Genomic DNA, 20,510 nt, shown 5'->3' with positions numbered 1-20,510 from the left:
CTGCCTGCCCCTGGCTGCCTGCTGAATGCCCTGTCCTTCCCCAGCACCTTGCCCGGCTCCACAGAGTCCCGGGGACAGCTGGAGCACCAGACTCCCGCACCAGAGGCAAAGTCAGAGCCCAGACATCAGAGACCATGCCCAGCGGTGGCACGGGAACCCCCACCCAGGACGATGTCCCCGTGGGATCAAATGCAAATGACAGTCACTTCTTTCCCTCCAGACGGACACTCATGTGACAGACTCAACCTCTGCTCTTGCGTGGACCCAGGACACAAGGTCCACATGCGTTCCCACGAGATACGGGCTGCGGGCTGCAGGCTCATGGCGCATTTCTCGGCACAACTCCTCCACCCGCGAGTGCACAGGAGGCCGCTGCACGGGTCCCTCCGGAGGCGGGCCTAGCCCAGCACCTCCCGCCTCCTCACACGCCTCCCCCCGCACTGAACGGACACACAGTGAGCTCCACGCCTGCCGGCTCGTCGCCTGTGGGCGTCACTGGGGCTCGGGGGCTTCCAGGTCCCGTGTCACGGAGGACACCCCGATGGGGGCCGTGGGGCTGGCAGGTGCTCTGCGCTGTGCAGACCTGGGACCCACCGTGTGTGCGTGCACATGCATGCGCACAGAGACGGAAACCGTAAACCCGGGCACCCGGGGATGCTATTCCGTTGGGCGCCAAGCACCAGGGATGCCGGAGAAAGACTCAAAGAACCTGCGAGGGCTTCAAACCACTCTGATGTGAGAAGTTAAATTTAAGAAGCCACAAAACCAGTAACAGCCTGAATCTGCCAGCCAGCTTGGAGGAAATTCCGAAACGGCAGAAAAACACCTCTTCCCGATTATTAAAGATACTTCTTAGCCAAAAACGACACCCTGAGACCAGTCTCTCAACTTTCCCTGTTATCCCGCCGAATGGAGCGTACTTGGTTTTTAAAGGATCATTTAGGCTCCAAATGCACTGGGGTCACCCGGGGGCAGAAACACGGATCCTGGGTCTTTCTGAACCCGCCGGCTTAACAGGCACGTTTCAAAGGCAGCACAAACCCTCTCCCTAGTCGGAGGTAGGCTGCTTCCCCCAAAACCCTCTCCGGTGGCTGGGAGCCCCACGGCCACGGAGGGCTCTGGTCTGGCAGGACCGGCGTGCGGGGCCGGGGGGCACCAGGAGGCCAGCCCGGCGCGGCCGGTACCTGTAGAGGGAGGGCTCTCTGCGGAGCGCGTCGATGCTGACGTGTTGCTCCATCAGGCTGTACAGGAGGATCGGGAGGGACGTAAAGCTGATGTTGTACAGGGTCAGGTAGGCGGTGTCGTACAAAGTCTGCGGGAGAACAGAATCGGCCTGAGAACCGCGCTCCGCGGCCACCACACGCTCTCACGCTTCGGTGAAACGTACACGTCTCCTCCGACTCGCAAAGACCCGGACCCAGCACCCCGGCCTGCACAGCGTCCCCTCCTGCAGCTACGGACACAGGGACGTCTTCTGGTGCGTTCCCCGTGCCCACTGGTGGGTACGGCCACGGCCGACACGGGCGCCCCGGGACCCGCCCCGCTCGGCCGCTGCAGGCCGGCAGCACGAACAGCGGCTGAGAAGTCCGCCACCGTGACCGTCCGGCTTCAGCGCTCCCTGGCCCCGGCCCCTCGGGCAGAAGCAGGGACGTGACGGGAAGGGGCCACCGCACTCCCCGGCAGCTCGGCCCCCCTGAGCGTGCAGGCATCCGGGACGGGGACTCAGATGCCATCGATTCCTCCTTCAGGGCGGAACCACCGCAGCCCTGGGGATGGGTGAGCGGGCCACCGCGCTGTGGCCACACGGACAAGCCCACGGCAGCCGCTGCGCCTCTGCGTCTGCCCCTGACCCTGCCGGCAGACGGCTGCACGGGGGTGCGAGGTGGAGACCACGACACCCCTGGTCGACTGCCCCCGCAGCCCGCTCTCCCATATGGCTGACTCACCCCTGCAGCCCGCTCCCCCCTTCGCCACCCACAAGGGCCGGGCACAAAGGCCCAGCGGAGCGTCTGACTCGAGAGCTCACCTGCTGTGAGAACCCGCAGAAGAACTGGTACAAAAACTGAGGGAAGATGAAGCAGACGTTCTGGAAGGGAAGCCACACGCGGGTTAGTCCGACACACGCTGGGGACCACGCCCCCCGCGCCACGCCCGAGACACGCGGCGTCTGCAGCAAGTGACCCCGCAGCTCCTGTGCTCCCAGGAGGGCATGAAGCCTGCTCCCATCTTGACGGCAGGAGCTGCGGCAGCTCCGTGCGGGGACAGCATTCTGGGACACGGCAGGGCCTGAGCGCGGCCAGGAAACCGTCTGAGTGCGTGACGGACAAGGACAAGGACTCCTCGCCAGGACACACGGCAAAACCTTCCCTCGACCACACGACAACTGCCAGGTTCCTGCCAGTTCCACACCGGAGCTGTGTGCGCGGAGGTGTGTCGCCCTCCCCTCTCAGGGCAATGCGACCCCCCCCTCCCTGCTGGCCCGTCCCTTCCTGAGCCGTCCCCGTGCCGCGGCACGGACGCCCCACCTTGTAGAAGAAGTACTGCACGAGCTCGGATATCCTGATGTAGTAGAAATGCCCGTGAACCAGCAGCATCTTCTTCAGGTGCTTGAATTTCGGGACCGCGTAGTCGCTGTTCCGGGCGGCCTGGCGACCCTCCTTCCCGATGACACCTGCGGGAGGGGTCCCGGCTCAGCCCCGCACGAGGGGAAGCAGCAGGCGGCGAGACGGGCACCAGCAAACATGGGCGAGGCGACGAGAACGCCCGGGCCGGTCGCACCCTACGCCCCTCGTCCCGCCGCCCCTGCGCCCGCGCCCCTCGTCCCGCTGCCGGTCTCCCCTCCCTGCCCACGGGCTCCCAGACACGGGCCGCTCACCGATGCCCACGTGTGCCTCCAGGATCATGCTAACGTCATTGGCGCCGTCGCCGATGGCTAAAGTAATGGGGTGCTCTTTGGAGAGTTTGATTAATTTAACAATCTGAAAAATAAGCAAACAGAGAATTTATGTCTTCTGTTTCCTGTTGGCCCAGATCGCTACCTGGGCGGAACAAGACGTCAAGTCGGCCGAGGAGGGCAGGACGGTGAGTGGCTCGGCGTGAACCTGCCGTCTGTGCGCAGGCCCAGCCACGCTGCCAACATGTGGGCAGAGAAGGTGGCTCGCGCGTGGTGGGCTTCTGGGCGACGGCTGTCCGTCGCTGCTGAGGCAGACTCAGCAGACGGGGTCCACGCATGCCCCGGGGACACGTGGACAGCATGCTCAGCCAGGAGACACAGCCCTGCAGGCCATCTGCCACCGGCATCTCTTTCTCCTAAATAAGCTGTTTCTCGTGTTATTTTAACACTCAGAGTTGTCACACGTGCAAATCCGATCTGGAAATGGGACACAGGGAGTAATTTCAAGCGGGTGGTCCATTTCTCTGCAAACGTTCTCTCCCTCTATGCGTCTAAGGGCCGCGGCTCAGAGAGAGGACCAAAGAGGAGACAGGAGCGGACCTCCTTTCCAGAGCAGAGTCGGAAACACGAACGTGTGCAAACACTTCTGAATGTCAGAAACTCAAAAAAAGACTACGTAACACGTGAAAATCCAGCACAGCATCCCAGGCTTGCCCCTCTGGACAGGATGACACAGGCTTCCAGGGAGCCGGCGGCAGGAGACGGGGCAGGGGGCAGGGCAGGACTGCGGCCACGCCCCGGGGCTCGGAGTCTGGAGGCCATAGGTGGATGCCAGCTTCCAAACTCCCCGGGAGGAAGCGACACCCCCTCCGCGTCTCCGCGCTCCCGCACGCTCAGGGACAGCGCTCGCCCAGGCACCGCTCTGCAGCGGTTCCTGCCGCACCTGTCGCCGAGCCGGCGGCGGGCGTGTGGGACGCACCTGCGCCCGTCGGTCCCACGGAGCCTCAGAAACGGGGCTCCCTTGGACGAGAGGCCGCGCGGGGCCAGGCTCCCCGGCCTCCGCCTCCCCGGCCTCCAGCGGGCGGCGTCCCACCCGCCTCTGCCCACCCTCGCCTCAGCCCGACCGCAGAGGACGACCCAGGCTGGACGTTCCTGCCCTTGGTGCCTCTAGTTAAAGAGGGCGGGGCTTATCACAACCGGGAGGGGCTGGGGGCTCCGGGGCCGACCTGGGCCTTCTGCAGGGGCGCCATCCGGCAGCACAGCACGGCGCTACAGTTGCGGCAGATCTCCAGGAAGAGCTCCCGGTAGTTGCCGCCGCTGCCGTCCTCGCGGGGCTTCATGACCAGGGACAGCGCGGCTCCGTCGATGATCAGCCCGAAGTCCTGCAGGTCGGCCGAGAGCCTGTTCGGTCACACAAAGAGACGCGTCACTCGGGAGCCGAGGGCACACCTCGGAGGCCTGTCCGTCCCCAACCGACGACCGCAGACTGTTCTACTGGCCCAGCCGCTAGAGCGTCCGGGCCCCGCGGTCCAGCGCCGCCGAAATGAAACACTCCTGCTGCCGGCGCAGGGCAGACAGCGAGCTCCGGCTCGGTTCCGCGCGCACCTTCCGCGACGTCCACGCCGTCGGCCCAGAGCGCGTCCCAGGCCGGTGGAGCTCAGGCTCGCCTCCCGCAGCCTGGCCGCGCCCTCCCCGCCGGCCTCCCCGGGCGTCCGGCCCGGAGTGCGCATGTCTCTCTGCTGCGTACCAAAGCTACGGGCACATCCCCGACCCCCACAACAGCCCTGCAGGTCAGGAGAAGGGACGGATAACTTAACCCTCGCGTCCGACGACAGGACTGCTGTCCCGTCCCAGCGTCCTGCAAATCTAACATGTTCCCAGAATTCTTAGCCTCGGACCTGGTAGCAGCAAGGGCAGCGCTGATCAAATGTGCGTGAACTGCGGACCGTTGTTGGAAGAAACCACTCCAGAGCACGTCCTGCTTGGTCTTGCATCAGAACAGCTCTCTCTGCCCGACAGCTGCCCCGCGGAATCCACCATACAGCCCCGGCCTCAAAGCGGATGGGAATGACCCCCTCCCAGTACTTCCTAAGTCAGTCAAGTCTGCGTCCTTGTGTGGCATTTAAAAGTAAACACACTCACACACACACTCGCACACTCACAGAAACACTCAGACACACACACACGGACAGACACACACACACACTCTCGCAGACACACAGACACACTCAGATGCACACACACACACACACACTCAGACACTCACAGACACACACACACGTAACTCTTCTGCAAAAACACCTCACAGTGGCCATGAAGACTAGCCCTGGCCACGTCCCGCTGCTCGCCAGGACGACCCCTGGGGATGGACCCCCACGGCTGCATCCCCAGCGGCGGGCATGGGCCCTGCCTACCCCGAGAAGTTGTCCCTGGTGAGGCTCCCGCTGTGGCGCAGCACGGTCTTGCTCAGCTCGAACAGCACGTCGTGCAGGCTCTGCTCCTCCAGCCGCTTGGTGGTGAGCTCCAGCAGCTGCGTGCCCCTCCGGAACAGCCTGCAGGCGTAGCAGGTGGCGGCCGCCGTCTCCATCTTGTCCCCGGTGAGGACCCACACTTTGATCCCAGCTTTCTGCAAGGCTTCGATGGTGTCGGCAGCCTTCTCCTGGAGCCTGAGCGAAGCAGGAGCGAGACCACGGCCTGAGTGGGCACCTCCGACTCCAGGAACCTAGGCCACTCGCTCCGTCCCCACGAGCTAGAAAGCACCATGCCATCAGCTCATGATGTGACCGCGGGGCCCCCAGAGCTACCTGCACGCTCATGTGTCAACTCTACAGGAAAGCGCCTCCCAGTTCCAAGCAGAGGCAGGCGTGCGACACTGAGAAGCGACACGTCCCTCTCGCACAACTGACGCTCAGTGAGCACGCGGCTCCCTGTCCAGGGGGGCTTCCCCACTCGCAGAGGATTTTGGGCAACGATGACAAGGACCATCACCAGTAACAAAGGACGTCTTAGCCCGGGGAAGATGGGGCCAGGAGAAGAGGTGGTCAGAGTACTCGCTGCTTCTTCCCTTTGGCCTGAGCTGGTGTAACTCCGCCTCTTAGCAGGGCCCCCAAATGCGATAAAACACCGAGACAGCCGGCAGGCTCCACGACAGGCTCCCGCGCACCACACTCTGGCCACGTGTCAGAGGCCGTGGGAAGCCCTGCCCACGATGCACCCCCCACACCAGAGCTCACGGGTGGGCCCCCATCGGCAACCCTGTGCTGGGGTGGAAAACTCTGGGCTCACGGGGCAGGGGGCAGACTCGTGCGAGGGTGAGCGGCTCACACACTGGTCAGGCTGCCGTGCTGTGCGTGGACGTCTGCCTCATTTGGGACCTGTCGTTCTTTCTACCTTTTAGCGTCTACGCTTTTGACAGGCATGTGAAGTGATGCACCTGTCCCTGCCCAGTACCAGTGGGTTCGGACCCCACTGCGCTGACCCGACGAGACTCGGTAAAGCCTGGAGCTCACAGGACCTCTGCATTCCGGAGGCACGGGAACACCTCATACTTTCATCAGTTTCTTTGGAAAATGGACACTGGGGACCAGAAAGGTCCGCCTGCAGAGGTGTTTGTCAGTTTTAGGGAAAGGATTTGCGACTGAATGTCATCACCTCAAGGCCACTGGCCCTCACCTGCCCCTGGGAACCTACTCTGTTTTCGAGGTCCCAACTCCCCATGGAGTAGATCGTCTCCCTCAACCCTCCTGAGGGTGTGCAGGCGTGACTCGCCCATCCAGACTCTCCACTCCCGGCACGTCCCTTGAGGACGGTCCCAGTGTCCCCCAGGCAAATGCACCCCATGCATGTCCCTCTCCCCCAGCACAGCAGGCCCCTGGTGCTGTCACATTCTAAAACCTGTCCCAGGCACAAGCCACATGTCCTTCCTGGGTCATTGCCTGGACCCCATCCAGCCGAGCGACAGGAGGTACTTAAGCTGTCAAGTTGAAGTCGAGTGGCCCCCACTGGAGACTGGGAGGCCGTGGGGTGCTCGTTAAAGACACCGGAAAACTAGGCTTCCAGTGAGGACTGAAATGTCAGGCCCATTTACACCTTAAGGACTTTGAACCTTCGCGGGAAATAAACTTGCAGTAAACACCCTCAAGTTTCCACTTCATTCCGTTAAACTGGGGCATTTTTAAATTTTCATTTCCGTCCACACTCTCGTGTCACATGGGGACACGCCCGCGTCTCCGTGCACGAGCCCAGACTCACATCCAGCCCCATCTTCGGAGTGTGGGAAGGCCCCTGCCTGAAGGGACACGTCTCAGTTACTAGTGTTGGTTTTTGCAATATTCTAATTTACAGTTTTACATTCCTTCAACGAGAAATGACAGATACACCGAGGACGCTCACATCTAAAATGTCACGCTTGAACTTGGAAAGGCAGGGGGAGAGCTCAGGGACAGAACCGCTGATGGAACTCTGCAGAATGGTTTCAAGACGCCCGTCTCTCCGGACGCCCGGTGGCACAGCATGAAAGTGCCAACCCCTCCGGTCCCTCCGGCTGTCAGGGCCTCCCTCAAGGAAGGCGACACCGTCCAGGCATGACCTCCGGTGACGCCCCCCGAGGCCCGTGTTGTCCCGCTGCGGAAGCACGTCCCTGTGAGGACAGGAGGGGCCCATCCCCCGGACACCCCACAGACCCCACGGCCTCCGAGGGCCACCGCTTGTCTGAGGACGGGGCGCGGGATGTACTTCACCTGTCCTCCACAGCCGTGGCCCCGAGCAGGATGAGGTCCTTCTCTATTTGCTCATAGGCCTCCGCTAACTTCTTCTCCCGGTCCTGGAGAGCCACCTTGGCGGCCTGCAGCAGGGTGCAAATGCCGTCATACTCTTCCGGAGCGAGCCTTTTGTAGGCCACACACAAGGTCCGAAGTCCCTCCTGCAGGAAACAACACCGCGCTCACCGTGAAGTCAAGTGTCCCTCTGCCGCAACGCTACCTCTCCAGGGCTTCCCCAATATCCTCTCTAATCAGAAGGGCTCGCCACAGAACTGTGAGCCAGCGAGCCCTCAAAGGCGTTGGTCACTGTATCTGAAATAACTGAGTTATTTACACCCACATTAAATACCGACAACCTCACAGATGACAGAATTTCACACGGGTAAGCACGAGAATAACACGAATCAGGGCCAGGAAAACATAACACTTTGTTCTCTTATTCTTACTGATGAAACATGAAGCTCTTTCTTTTAGAGTAGTAATTCTAGATCTTATTGTCAACATTAAGGGATATTTCTAAAGCAACGTTCTTTACGTGGGAGTCTCTGATACAGTGGGCTCTCCCTTAGCAACCACTGAAGGGACACTGCTCGGTCACATGTCCAGCCTACCGGGTCCACAAGGCGGAGAAGTAAGAATCCGAGAACAGTGGATTTACTATGACCAGAACTCCAGTGGCTGCGCGGGCCACCAGCCCACGAGACAGGTTTGGGGCCCGAGGGCCACACACGAAGCACTTTTTTTAAAAAATTTCTTTTCAGCGTAACAGTATTCATTATTTTTGCACCACACCCAGGGCTCCATGCAATCCGTGCCCTCCCCAATACCCACCACCTGGTTCCCCCAACCTCCCACCCCCCGCCCCTTCAAACCCCTCAGATTGTTTTTCAGAATCCATAGTCTCTCATGGTTCACCTCCCCTTCCAATTTACCCCAACTCCCTTCTCCTCTCTAACTCCCCTTGTCCTCCATGCTATTTGTTATGCTCCACAAATAAGTGAAACCATATGATAGTTGACTCTCTCTGCTTGACTGATTTCACTCAGCATAATCTCTTCCAGTCCCGTCCATGTTGCCACAAAAGTTGGGTATTCGTCCTTTCTGATGGAGGCATAATACTCCATAGTGTATATGGACCACATCTTCCTTATCCATTCGTCCGCTGAAGAGCATCTTGGTTCTTTCCACAGTTTGGCAACCGTGGCCATTGCTGCTATGAACATTGGGGTACAGATGGCCCTTCTTTTCACTACATCTGTATCTTTGGGGTATTGAAAAACTAAAATAAAACTGGGGGCATCATGTTACCTGATTTCAAGCTTTACTACAAAGCTGTGATCACCAAGACAGCATGGTACTGGCATAAAAACAGACACAAAGATCAATGGAACAGAGTAGAGAGCCCAGATATGGACCCTCAACTCTATGGTCAAATAATCTTCGACAAAGCAAGAAAAAATATACAGTGGAAAAAAGACAGTCTCTTCAATAAATGGTGCTGGGAAAACTGGACAACTATATGTAGAAGAATGAAACTCGACCATTCTCTTACATCGTACACAAAGATAAACTCAAAATTGATAAAAGACCTCAACGTGAGACAGGAATCCATCAGAATCCTAGAAGAGAACATAGGCAGTAATCTCTTCGATATCAGCCACAGCAACTTCTTTCAAGATATGTCTCCAAAGGCAAAGGAAACAAAAGCGAAGATGAACTTTTGGGACTTCATCAACATCAAAAGCTTCTGCACAGCAAAGGAAACAGTCAAGAAAACAAAGAGGCAACCCACGGAATGGGAGAAGATATTTGCAAATGACAGTACAGACAAAAGGTTGATATCCAGGATCTATAAAGAATTCCTGAAACTCAACACACACAAAACAGACAATCATATAAAAAAATGGGCAGAAGATATGAACAGACACTTCTCCAGTGAAGACATACAAATGGCTATCAGACACATGAAAAAATGTTCATCATCACTAGCCCTCAGGGAGATTCAAATTAAAACCACGGAGCGCTTTGATCCCATCAGCAAAAGCCTCCTTCCCGTCAGGACGAAGCAAACCATCGCAACGGTCTGACAGACGCTCTAAGCACGACTTCCCTTCTGTCCCCCCCATTGTTCCAGCCCTGATTCCACGGGTCCCGGGAGAACAGCCCGAGTCCTCCTGTACGAGCTGTCCAAATTTCCCGTAAGTGCCAGAAAATCCTTCCCATTTCTCATGAGTCCTCGGGTCTCTAGATGCGGCCAAAGGACCCAGTCACAGCGCGGCCTGGTCCCTCCTGGTGTCCCTGAAGTTCTTCAAAGCGTTGGTGTGAATGGTAAGCAGAGCTTTCCGAAATAAAAAAAAGTTTGTTTCTAGAGGTAGACGTGGGGTTTCCGCTCGTGGAGGTGGGGAGCAGAAGCCTTTCCTGACTCCTTCTGCGAAGTACTAGCCAGACCCCGCACACTGTGTATAGAACTCGCTGACGTACAAACAAAGCCAGACAGACACACTACAACAAGCGAAAGTTCAACAACAATGTCTTCCAAAGACAGATGGAAAAGTCTTCAGCCAAGTACCAGCAAAGGGAACCCAAGAGCGTACGTGAAGGGTTATGCGCCATGACCGATGGATTTCTCCCAGGCAGGCGAGGCTGACTCGGCAAGGGCATTGGTCCATGGGCCACGTGATGGGAGCAGAAGGAAGGGAGCGCCCCTGCAATCACCTCTGTTGATGCAGAAAAAGCATCTCACAAAATCCAACACCGTTTCATGATAAAAAAACAAAAAAACAAAAAAAAACACTCCTTAAACTAGGATTAGAAGGGAATTTCCCTGATACCGCAGAGGCCTTAGTGAAAACCTTACGCCAGCATCATACTGTGAAACACTTTGCCCCTGAATCAGGAACAACACCAGGGTGCTCACTTTGGCCACTCGTATTCAGCCCAGCCTCGGAATTCCTAACCAGAGCAAAACGCAAGAAGAAAAAAAAGGCATCGAATTGTAGAGGAAGAGGTAATGTTACCATGTTCAGAGCTATGATGACAACCCAGAAGACGCCAGAGAAAAACACTGGGACTGACAAATTCAGGAAATGGTTGAAATACAAAGGGGTGCCTGGGTGGCTCAGTGGGTTAAACCTCTGCCTTCAGCTCAGGTCATGATCCCAGGGTCCTGGGATCAAGCCCCGCATCAGGCTCCCTGCTTGGCAGGGAGACTGCTTCCCTCCTGCCCTCTGCCTGACTCTCTGCCTACTTGTGATCTCTCTGTCAAATAAATAAATAAAATCTTAAAAAAAAAAAAAAAAAGAAATACAAAGTCAACACACAACAATCAGTTGCATCAAGAAGGTAAAAGATTTGCAGACTGTAAACTACAATGTGTTGCCAGGAGAAATTTCAGGAGACTGAGGGAAAGGGAATGTGTCCGAAGTGCATGGACTGGAGCTTCCCATCCCAAGAACAACACTCGAAGCCCTCCATAGAATCAGAGTGACCCCCCAGCAACAGAGGGCTACACATATCCTAACATTTTGTGGCGTCTCAAAGTTCTGAGATCAGCTTACAGTTTCATAAAAGAATAACAAAGTTGAAGGCCGCACACTTCCGGATCGCCGAACTTCCTGGAAAGGGACAGCCGTCAGAACCGTGCCACTGGCGACATGCCAAAGAATGATGGGGCAGAACTGAGCCTCCCGTGCACGGCGGGGGGTTCCTGACGTGGGCGCCAGGACCAACCGACAGGGTACGCATCCGTCCCACAACAGAGCTGGGAAGACACACGGCCACCTGCGGGAGAGTGAGGCTGGACCGTCCTCCCGCACTTACAAAGCTAACTCGGAATGGGTCACAGGCGTCCACGTGCGAGCGAGAAGCAGCAGACTCCGAAGAAAAGCACGGGAACATCTTCAGGACCTCAGGTTTGGCAACAGTTTTGTAAATGCGACAGTAAACGCGCAGGCAGCAGAGCACGGGAGATAAACTGCACTGGGCTAAACCCTACAAGTGTCTGCATCGAAGGACACTATCAAGAGAGTGAGAACGCAGCCAAAAGAACAAAACAGTCACAAATCACATACACGCCCCACAAGGCGTTAGGATCCGGAATATATAAAGAACACCTACCGGCCAACAATAACAACAACAAACAGCCCAGTTTAAAAACGGGCCAAGGGTCTGAAGGGGCCCTTGTGCGAAGCCCTCCCAATGGTCAGCAGCATAAGAATGCACGCTTGGCCCCGTGGCTGTGACGGAAATGCCGTCAGCGCCACAGTGAGACGCCACTGTGTACCCAGCACAGAACTGTAACAAAAGCAGACACTGGCGCGCCCACGAGGACGCAGAGAACCTGAAGCCCTCGTGTGCATCTGGCGGGGATGCGTGACAGCGCAGCATCTGTGGGAAGCAGTCTGGCCGTTCGTCAAGACTCGAACTAACGGGAGTCCCCACGTGACCCAGCAATTCCATCCCTGGGCGCGTGAATGGAGTCCCGCAGGCCGGGCCCCAAACAGACCCCGGGACCAGCGTCCCCACAACCACCTCTCCAGCCGCCGGACGCGTGTCCACACACGGATGGACAAACTGTGGCCCGTCTAGTGGACCCACGTGGCGGAATGTTATTCCACCATAAAAGGCGCGAGGCTCGGGGAGAGCAATGCCTGGAGGGACACGGAGGACGCGATGCTGAGCGAGGGAAGGCAGCCTCGAGGGCACAGACACCGCAGGAGCCCAAGTGCACAAAAGACCAGCAGAGGTAAGCGCACGGGGACGGAGGGCAGGGCAGAGGTCAGCAGGGGCTGGCGGCGTGCGAGGGGAGATCTTGCTCCGTGGGCTCGGTTTCCCTTGGGGGTGACACCGCCATCGACACCGGTGAATCCCGTGCTGAGCACGGCGGCCCGGCCGAGTCTAGTTCCACATCCTGAGCACGACGAGAAACGTGTCACAGACTGAAACGTAAACCACACCAATGCGAACCTCGCGGAAGACAACAGGAGACGCACTCGGCACCTAGCGGCGACCACAGCTCAGGCGAGACACGCCAGATGCACGGCCCCGAGTCGGAAACCTACAGCCAGAGGCTCGGCAAAAGGCCCCGCCGAGAGGAAGCGGCCGCTGACGTGGAAGAAACACATGGAGGAGTTAACGCCTTCGACCTTGAAAGAACCCTTAAAATTCAACCCAAACAACACAGAAACATCGCGCCGGACCATCCCGAGAGAAGGCAGCAGACACAGCAGGACGTTTTGCCGAGGACGAGGAGGCGCTCGTGCTCGCGGAGCCGCGGCCTGGGTGGGCGCGGCTGTCACCTGCGTGTGCGGCGCCCGACGGGGCGGACGCCGGAAAACAGGTGGGGGTTTCTTAAAACACTAGATGCTGACATCACGCTCCGGGCCGCGTATCCCGGAGACGTGGGAATCTGTGTCCGCACGACCCGGACCGGTTACAGGCGGGTTTATTTCCGGTGGCTTCACTCCGGGAATGGCCCGAATGTCTCCCAACAACAAGGGGTGGGGGCGGGTCCACACCGTGGACGCGGCTCGGCCTGTGAGAAGCCACCGCTGGCCCCTCTGCGCCGTCACGTTTCCATCACTGTCCTGAATGCCGGGTGCCTGCAGGTGGCACACAGGCTGCGGGGGCAGGGCCGGGGGGGCCGGGAGCCTCCGTGAGCGTCTACAGAGGACCGCTGGGCACGTAAGGGGCTCTCCAGGCCGGGGACAAACCATCAGGAGGGAGGGGGACGGAGCCGTCCCAGGAGCCAGGTGGGAGACCCCACAGTCCCCAGGGGCTTTGTCTCTGGACAGGGAGGAACTCGGTCCGCCCCAGCGATGCCTGGACCCACGTCACAGGTCAGAAAGCCACTGTCTGAACAGAACTGCGCCGGGAACTGAGCCGTGGCTGACGCAGACACGGGGCAGCCCACAGGTGGACATCCTCGCACCAGACCGCCAAAGGCCAGCAGGATGCAGGGAGCGTTACCCACGGCGAGGACACGACCCCCAGCTGAGGCGGACGCAGACCCAGCACCAAGGGCAGAGCTGGCGGAGAAACCGTCCAACGGCCGCCACGTGATTCACGTGTCCCAAACTTAAATCCAGACGTGCAGGTGAGAGAAAGCCCAGCGTCTGAGATGAGATGGACCCGGCCACACCCTGGGACTGACGAGACACAGTTCGCTAGAGAACAGGCATGAAGACAGGGTGACAGAAAGTACCCAAAACAGAACCGAGGACATTTTCGAAGAAAAGACCCAGGGGCCCGCAATGACCACGTACGCTCCCCACAGGGCACTGCGGTTCTGGGAAAGGTGGGGACGCTGCGTACGTCGTAAGGTGGGTACGTCGTAAGACACACTGGCTGAAAACTCCCCAGCTTGATTCAAAAAACCACAGACCCCCAGACCCAAGAGGCCTGAGCAGCCTGAGCAGGCGTGACCCCGAAAGCGGCCGCCAAAGAGACACAGAGAGCGAAGACAGCAGGCGCCTCGAGGGAAAGGAAACGTGAGCCCATCCCAGCACACATGCGGCTGTTTCTGCACGACGGCCCGCCAGACATGCCCCGGGGCGGCAAGAGGGGTCCCAGCAGGGGCCACCGAGCAGCCGCGGACGGTGGTGAGTGCACTGGAGCCGGAGGGGAGACCGGGTGAGCCCACGTGCCCTGATGCGCCCAGGCACGGCCGCCCTCGCTCCGCCACAGAGTGCCGTCTGTCCCCGGAGCTGCTCCAAAGGAGGCCACGAAGGAGCCTGGATGGGAGAGTTTAAAGCTGGTTACGGGATAAGGGCCTCGCGGACGGAGAAACCACACCGCCGGCCGCCCGTGCGCAGGTGAGGAAACGCCATCTCTGAGGCTGGTGTGGATGCCCCGGTCCCCCGGAGAAGGGGGTGGACAGAGACCCCAGAGCGGCAGGAGCATCCTTTCAGCGTCCTGGGCTGAGGTCCCGGGGTCCGGGCTGGGACTGGGTGTGGCCAGCGTCCACGCAGAGGGTGGACGGGCCCAGGCCCGGCAGGTGCGCTGACCTGCTCGGCCGGCATCCAGCCGTGTGCCGTCGTGGCTGGAGATCTGCTGCTGTACTGACTCGCAGATGGGCTGCCCCCGCGGGGACGACCGGGCGAGTGGGAATCGACACTCAGGGCCCCGAGACGGCAGTGAGCACGTGTGTGCAGGCGCTTCGCAGAAGCCCCCCGTCCTGTTGTGCAACTGGGACCCTGGCCTCTGGGCAGCAGGCTGACCGGGACCCTGGCCTCTGGGCAGCAGGCTGACCAACCGTGACCCCAACACTAGAGCTCAGTCACCTCCAAGCAGTATCTCCTGCCTGTCCCTGTGGGCTCAGGGCCTCAGCGCAGACCCTCCCCGGGCCAGGAGGTGTCAGGGGCCTGGGGACCACAGCCAGAGCTGCAGGCACACCCGCCACGCGGGCCACACTGCCAGGAACGAGCGCACAGCGGCTGCCCTAGGGCCGTGGCACTCCAGCCTCCCGGAGCTGAGTCTGGGGGCGCTTCTCCCACACTTCTGTGAGCAGGAGCTTACTCGGGTCCACCCCGTCGGCGAGAGCACAGCTGAACACCTTGACCAGACCCTGCTGGGTTCGTAACGATGGGCACGTGAAATTCTGTGGTTTGCAGCAGGGGGGACGAGGCTGTGCAGGGCCGCCACGGTCTGTGGCGTAGGGTCTGGTGGGGGCCGGGTGGACAGGGTCAGAGGCACTGGCGGCGCACCTGCCGGCGGGGGCCGGAGCTCGGGCAAGCGGGCCAACCACATGGCACTGCCTGGGGCAGAGACGTGCGGGAACCACGCGGGGGAGACGCCAAGGACGCTGGCTTCACGATGACGGAGACCCCACGGGACGCGACACAACGCCCGCGGACACCCCGCAGCGTCCCCCACCCCGGGGCGTCCCGTGGGTTCGGCTCCACGTACGGCACAGGTGGCCCCCAGAGCACGTCCCTCAGCGGACAGAGCAGGACGCGCTGCAGCCGCCCTCCCGGCGTGAGGCACGGGGGCCGCCCCCAGCCCCGTCTCACCACTGCGTTGCGTTCCACTCTGGCCCGGATCTGGTCGACTTTGCCTTCTATCACCCGGGGAAATATGGACGAATCAGCTCCCTTGCAGAAGAGATAGATTTCTCCTAAGGAAGGAAGGACACAAGACGTTCAGTTACACGTAGGGAGAACGAGATCATTCTGCACGTTACGCTTCTACGAAGCAGCAGGAACAGGAACGTCCGCGTTGAGAGCGTCAGAGACGCTGCCCGAGACCCGTCACCGCGTGCAGTCGGGAGAAAGAAGTCGTTTTTCCCACAGCCCCAGATCGACAGGCCGTTGAGGACCAGGAGGAAGACCAGGAGGAAAACAGGCCCCACTGCCCTCTGGCCCCCGGGCAAGGTCATGGGACAGAGCCCCACGAGACGCTGCCTCCAAGGGCTCGTCACCCTTCACCCCAGCAAGACCCACGAACGCGTGCTGTGAGGCGTCCCCCACGGCCCAGGAGACGTCCCCACGGCTTCGCACAAGCCTGCACCGCAGACCCACACTGCCCCGTGAGATAAACCGATGTTCTCGTCCGGGTCAGCAGGGGAAGCCGGCGAGACCAAGAGGAGAGAAGAAGAAGGACGAGGCCGGCTCTGGTCGACAAGCCCGCAGGCGGGGCGCCTTCTCTGCCAGCCACGAGTGTCCACGTGGCCCTCCAGCCAGCTGCGTTTGCACGTGGCTCCTGGAGAGCACGGGACCTGGACAAGGGCGCCTGAATGTGGCCATGGAACCTGGGGCCCCGCTGACCCCAGCAGGGACACGCTCGTGGCACACAGAGCAAAACGCCCCAGACAGCAAAGGGATGCCCACAGATGTCCCGAGACTAGACCACGGCTGAGGTCAACCCACGGCTGGAAAGGACAGCGTCATGACGTCCGGGCCACCAGCATGTGGAGCGGGACGGGGTCCCGCGGGGCAGAGAGCCCGACCCCCAGGACACGCCCGCCAATCGTGCGGGCTTGTGGCCAGACTCTGGGCCGACGACCAGCCTGGGCAGGACCCGTTCCGGACACCAGACCTAACTTCCTCAGACACAGTTTCCAGCAAGAAGGGCGAGTCCAGGCACCACCATGCGCTCTCCAACGCTACGTTCGTAAGCAACCGTGAGGATTTATGGTAATGGCTCAGGTCACTGTGTCAACCTATCACTGCCTGGCACACGTGGTCCAGCTGGGGCACGTCTGGCCCCGGGACTCGGTCACAACAGCCTCTGACGTAAAAACATCTGGAGTGAAAACCACTTTGTTCTGTAAAGAAACAGAGTTCTGGAAGCCAGCACGGAGCCACCACGCAGAGGCGTGCCCACACGGGTGTCCCTGCCGTGCAGCAAGCCGTGGCTAAGGCCGCTCACAGCCCTAGGGCAGCCGCGCCCTCACTGGCCGCAGAGGCTCGTGGTCTCGCGCATCCGTCAGGCTGGAAAACCAGAGCCAGGAGCCTCACCCCTGGGGATCCGTTACTATGCAAAGAAGGACTCGCTTAACCCATTATTCAAACTTCTCCTGAGTTAACTGGTGCCGTGGTCTGTCCTGGGAAGCCTGCGGATCTGCGGGGACCCCCAGAACGGGCGGACGTCTCCCCATGGAAGGGGGCCCGGGCCCGGCCTGACTCCTCCTGGAGCTCCGCGGAGCCCTCCTGCGGTAAGGTGGCAGGGGTCTCCGAGGGTCCCACTCTGAGGGTCCCCAACCCCTCAGGAGCACGGAGGGGGCGGGCTTGCTGAGTAACGCTGCCCCACTCCCTGCGGTGCGGTCGGGCCTGCGACGGGGAACCGTCTCCCAGACGCGACTCAGCGGCCAGACGGCACATCCGCATCCGTCCCCGCAGGGCACCCACAGGGCAAAGGACCAGTGACGTCTGGTTCCCACCCGACACCCTCCCCCCAGGCCACCACACGGCTTCGACCGCGCCCGCACACCAGACCGTGTCCTTCGGCCTTACGGGACTCTCCCACGACCAGCTGGCCCGAGCGGAGGACTGTCTCCCCGCATGCCAGGCAGCACGGACACCTTGTTACATCCCCAGTGCTTGGCACAAGTCTCCCTGGCTGGGCTGTGCCAGGATACCACGCCGCCAGGCTCAGGGGTGTGGGGACCACGCAGGGACCGCGCCCAGAGCTGCCACGGGCCTCGCCCAGGCTCGCCCAGCGCCCCAGGAAGTGAGTCCCAGGGTTCTGCCCAACAACACGCCCGGCCACCTCACACCGTCCTCTACGGCCTGAGGAGTAAGGCGAGCCATGGCGCAAGCCCCAGAACCGCGTCACCAGGGCCCTGCTGGAGGGCAGGCATCGGCCGCCCGTGCCTCCCGTGCGAGCAGTGACACCGGCTGACCCAGAATGCCCCACGTGCCTCCCGCTCCCTCGGCCGGCTCAGAGTCCGTGCACGCTCAGGGCGGTGGGCTGCGTCTGCCGCTTACCAGGTGACTTTCCAAAGACACGGACACAGCCTGGTGGCGCCCGGCTTTAAGACGTAAGAAGGACCGAGATCCTGCAGCGTCGGCTAAGAGGCCGTTCCGCAACTGCGGGTGCCTTAACTGAGTGGAGCCGCGCGGCAGGGAGCCCGCGAGACGCGGCTGGCTGCTGTCCTTGGGTGCTCCCGGCCCCGGCCAGGACAGCTCACCTGACCATGGCAGCAAGAAGGCGTCCCACAAGGTGCCTGGTGCGCTGCCCCTCCCTGGAAACGTCGCACCGGCAAGAGGGCCTCCGGGTGGAAACAGGCAACTGAGGTTGGCCCGAGTAGGGGTCAGGGAAGGTAGCTCAGGGGGTCAGTGCTCAGCTTTGGAGAAGCGTCTGTTGGGCACAGCAGGCGCCTCAGGGCCTGGCAGGGTCTTCAGGACGGACGCGGTGGCGGGAGCCCGGAAGGCTGCGGGCGGGCGGCGTCAGGCTGCCGTGTGTGGCGGCCGCAGGGAGGGACGCGAGCCCCTGCACGTCCTGCCAGCCATGTGGGGCCCATGGGGGCTGCACCTGTGCCAGGTACAAAGCCCAGGAGCCCCAGGACCGCACCTGCGGCCACGAAGCCGAGGGGCCCGTGCCCTGCTCACCTCGGTGTTTTCAGACAGAACAAGCGGTTGGGTCCTCGAGCTCCCACACAGGTAAGCACGAGAGTAAAACCGCCACAACGTGCAATTCGAAAACTCGAAGGAAAAAGACATTCCTACCTGTGACGGATTTCACAATCACGCTCATTCTCCTTCTTACTGAGTCAAAACTCAAAATTTCCAGCAGTTCAAACCTGAAAAAGAGATCAGAAATCGCTTTTCCTCCCTCTCCGGCTCTCACAGTCCCGGAATCTGGGTTAGCACGGCACTTCGCGCAGCACAGCACCTGGGGCGTCCTGTGGCCTGACCGCCCGCCCGCCTGTGCCCTCGGGATCCACGGGGCGGGCGCTGGGCTCCTGGTGGCTGCGTGGAGGGGAGGCTGAGGCCAGGCTCCCGCGGGCTCACCCCCAGCCCAAGGTGCCCTGGACGTCTGTCCAGCACACAAAGTACACGCTCACGCCCCTGAATTCTAAACACACAGGCCGTATCTGAGCTACACCGGGGTCCTTGGAGTTTGAAAAACCATTTAAAAAAAAACAAAACCAATGCGCGGTCGGCCTGTGCAGTCATTATCAGCAGACCGTGATGCCTGTCGACATCTGAAACACTGAAAGCAGTTCAGCCCCCCTGGACTGACGCCTCCAGAAACTCCCACAGCCCACAGACCCCAGCCGGGATTCAGGAGCCCCACGGTGGGCGGGCCTCTGCCCTCCGTGGACGGTCGCGCGGCTCCCACGGCCGCCAGCACCCTGGGGACAAGCCCTCTGTGCCCACCGAGGACCGGCAGCTGGTCTGGTCAGGGGCTCACCACCCTGCCAGTGCAGGAGTTTATGCTTCTTAAGGAAACGTTAAAATCCAAGGGTCTCTGGGGCTAGAACCGCCAAGCCTTATGTCCTCTGCCCCGTTTCTGCGGCACCCGTTATTGCAGGTTTATTTGTGAGGAGGCGGAGCTCCAAGACGAGCTGGAGATACGCCCTCCGTGTGTGGGACCAGCCCCCCTGACGGACCCGGTCACGAACACTGAACGCGTGTGGTGCCTGGAGACAGAGCGGGAACCACAAGCAACCCGCGCGCCCTCGCTCGGACCCTGTGCGGGGCAACCTGCGACTGGGGAACCCGGCGTCGTACGGCCACTGGGGTCAGACCCCACGCGCCGCAGGGACTCCCGAGAAGCCTCATCTGGGACGGCTCCCGGCACACACTCTGACCGACCGGCCGGTGGGCGACGGTCCAGGGCCGCCGTGAGAGGAAGGGGAGGCCAGCGTGGGGTGGGACCGGGAACGTGGGCCCCGCCAAGACTGCGGGCCGAGCTCACCTCTCCACGCCGTTCTCCCTGTTCAAGATCTCCATGTAGCCGTCCTTCAGGCGCAGGTACGTGAAGCCCAGCCTGCAAGCAGGAGGCGGTCAGAGCTTAATTCCCAGCTCGGACGCTTCTCCCCCACACGTTATTCAAGTCGGGGAAAGCTTCCTCGTCAGAACGAAGCTCTTCTGGTAAGACAGAGGCCGTGACTGGGCCACAGACGGAGGCAATGGGTCCTCTAGTCACTGCTCGAGACGCGCCCCGAGAGCCACCGGAACTGCGACGGACTCTGCCCTCGGACTGGTAAGCAGCAGCGCGTGCTCCAGGACAAGGGCGGGTGTGGGGACTGGCCCGTCCACAGGGGCCGCATCTGGCTTCCTGAGCAGTGGGGCTGTTCAGCCCCGCGGCCGCGTCACACAAGGATCCTGAGAGACTGTCAGCCTGCGGGACGACCCTCTCGTTTTCCCAAAGAGGGACCGCGATGCAGAGCCCGCAGTCGGCCAGCGTCCGTG

General features: G+C 60.7%; 1 protein-coding gene across 7 annotated transcripts in view; it reads right to left on the bottom strand.

The window, feature by feature from the left end:
* The window catches only part of ATP11A (ATPase phospholipid transporting 11A), a 103,575-nt gene that overhangs the window by 16,055 nt on the left and 67,010 nt on the right, over nucleotides 1-20,510 (bottom strand). For all 7 annotated transcript variants that reach the window (XM_044250136.1, XM_044250141.1, XM_044250134.1 and 4 more), the window contains exons 15-24: nucleotides 20,014-20,085; nucleotides 18,819-18,892; nucleotides 15,663-15,766; nucleotides 7,633-7,814; nucleotides 5,308-5,559; nucleotides 4,120-4,294; nucleotides 2,876-2,978; nucleotides 2,526-2,671; nucleotides 2,027-2,086; nucleotides 1,185-1,312 (exon numbers count right to left, since the gene is read on the bottom strand). In XM_044250136.1, coding sequence (XP_044106071.1) covers nucleotides 1,185-1,312; nucleotides 2,027-2,086; nucleotides 2,526-2,671; nucleotides 2,876-2,978; nucleotides 4,120-4,294; nucleotides 5,308-5,559; nucleotides 7,633-7,814; nucleotides 15,663-15,766; nucleotides 18,819-18,892; nucleotides 20,014-20,085 — 1,296 coding nt within the window. The remainder of the gene's footprint in view (nucleotides 1-1,184; nucleotides 1,313-2,026; nucleotides 2,087-2,525; nucleotides 2,672-2,875; nucleotides 2,979-4,119; nucleotides 4,295-5,307; nucleotides 5,560-7,632; nucleotides 7,815-15,662; nucleotides 15,767-18,818; nucleotides 18,893-20,013; nucleotides 20,086-20,510) is intronic.

Source organism: Neovison vison, chromosome 5 (genome assembly GCF_020171115.1).
Source record: "Neovison vison isolate M4711 chromosome 5, ASM_NN_V1, whole genome shotgun sequence".
NCBI classification, from domain to species: Eukaryota; Metazoa; Chordata; class Mammalia; order Carnivora; family Mustelidae; genus Neogale; species Neogale vison.
Note: the sequence above shows the minus strand (reverse complement) of the source record. Positions and strands in the feature narration are given on the sequence as shown.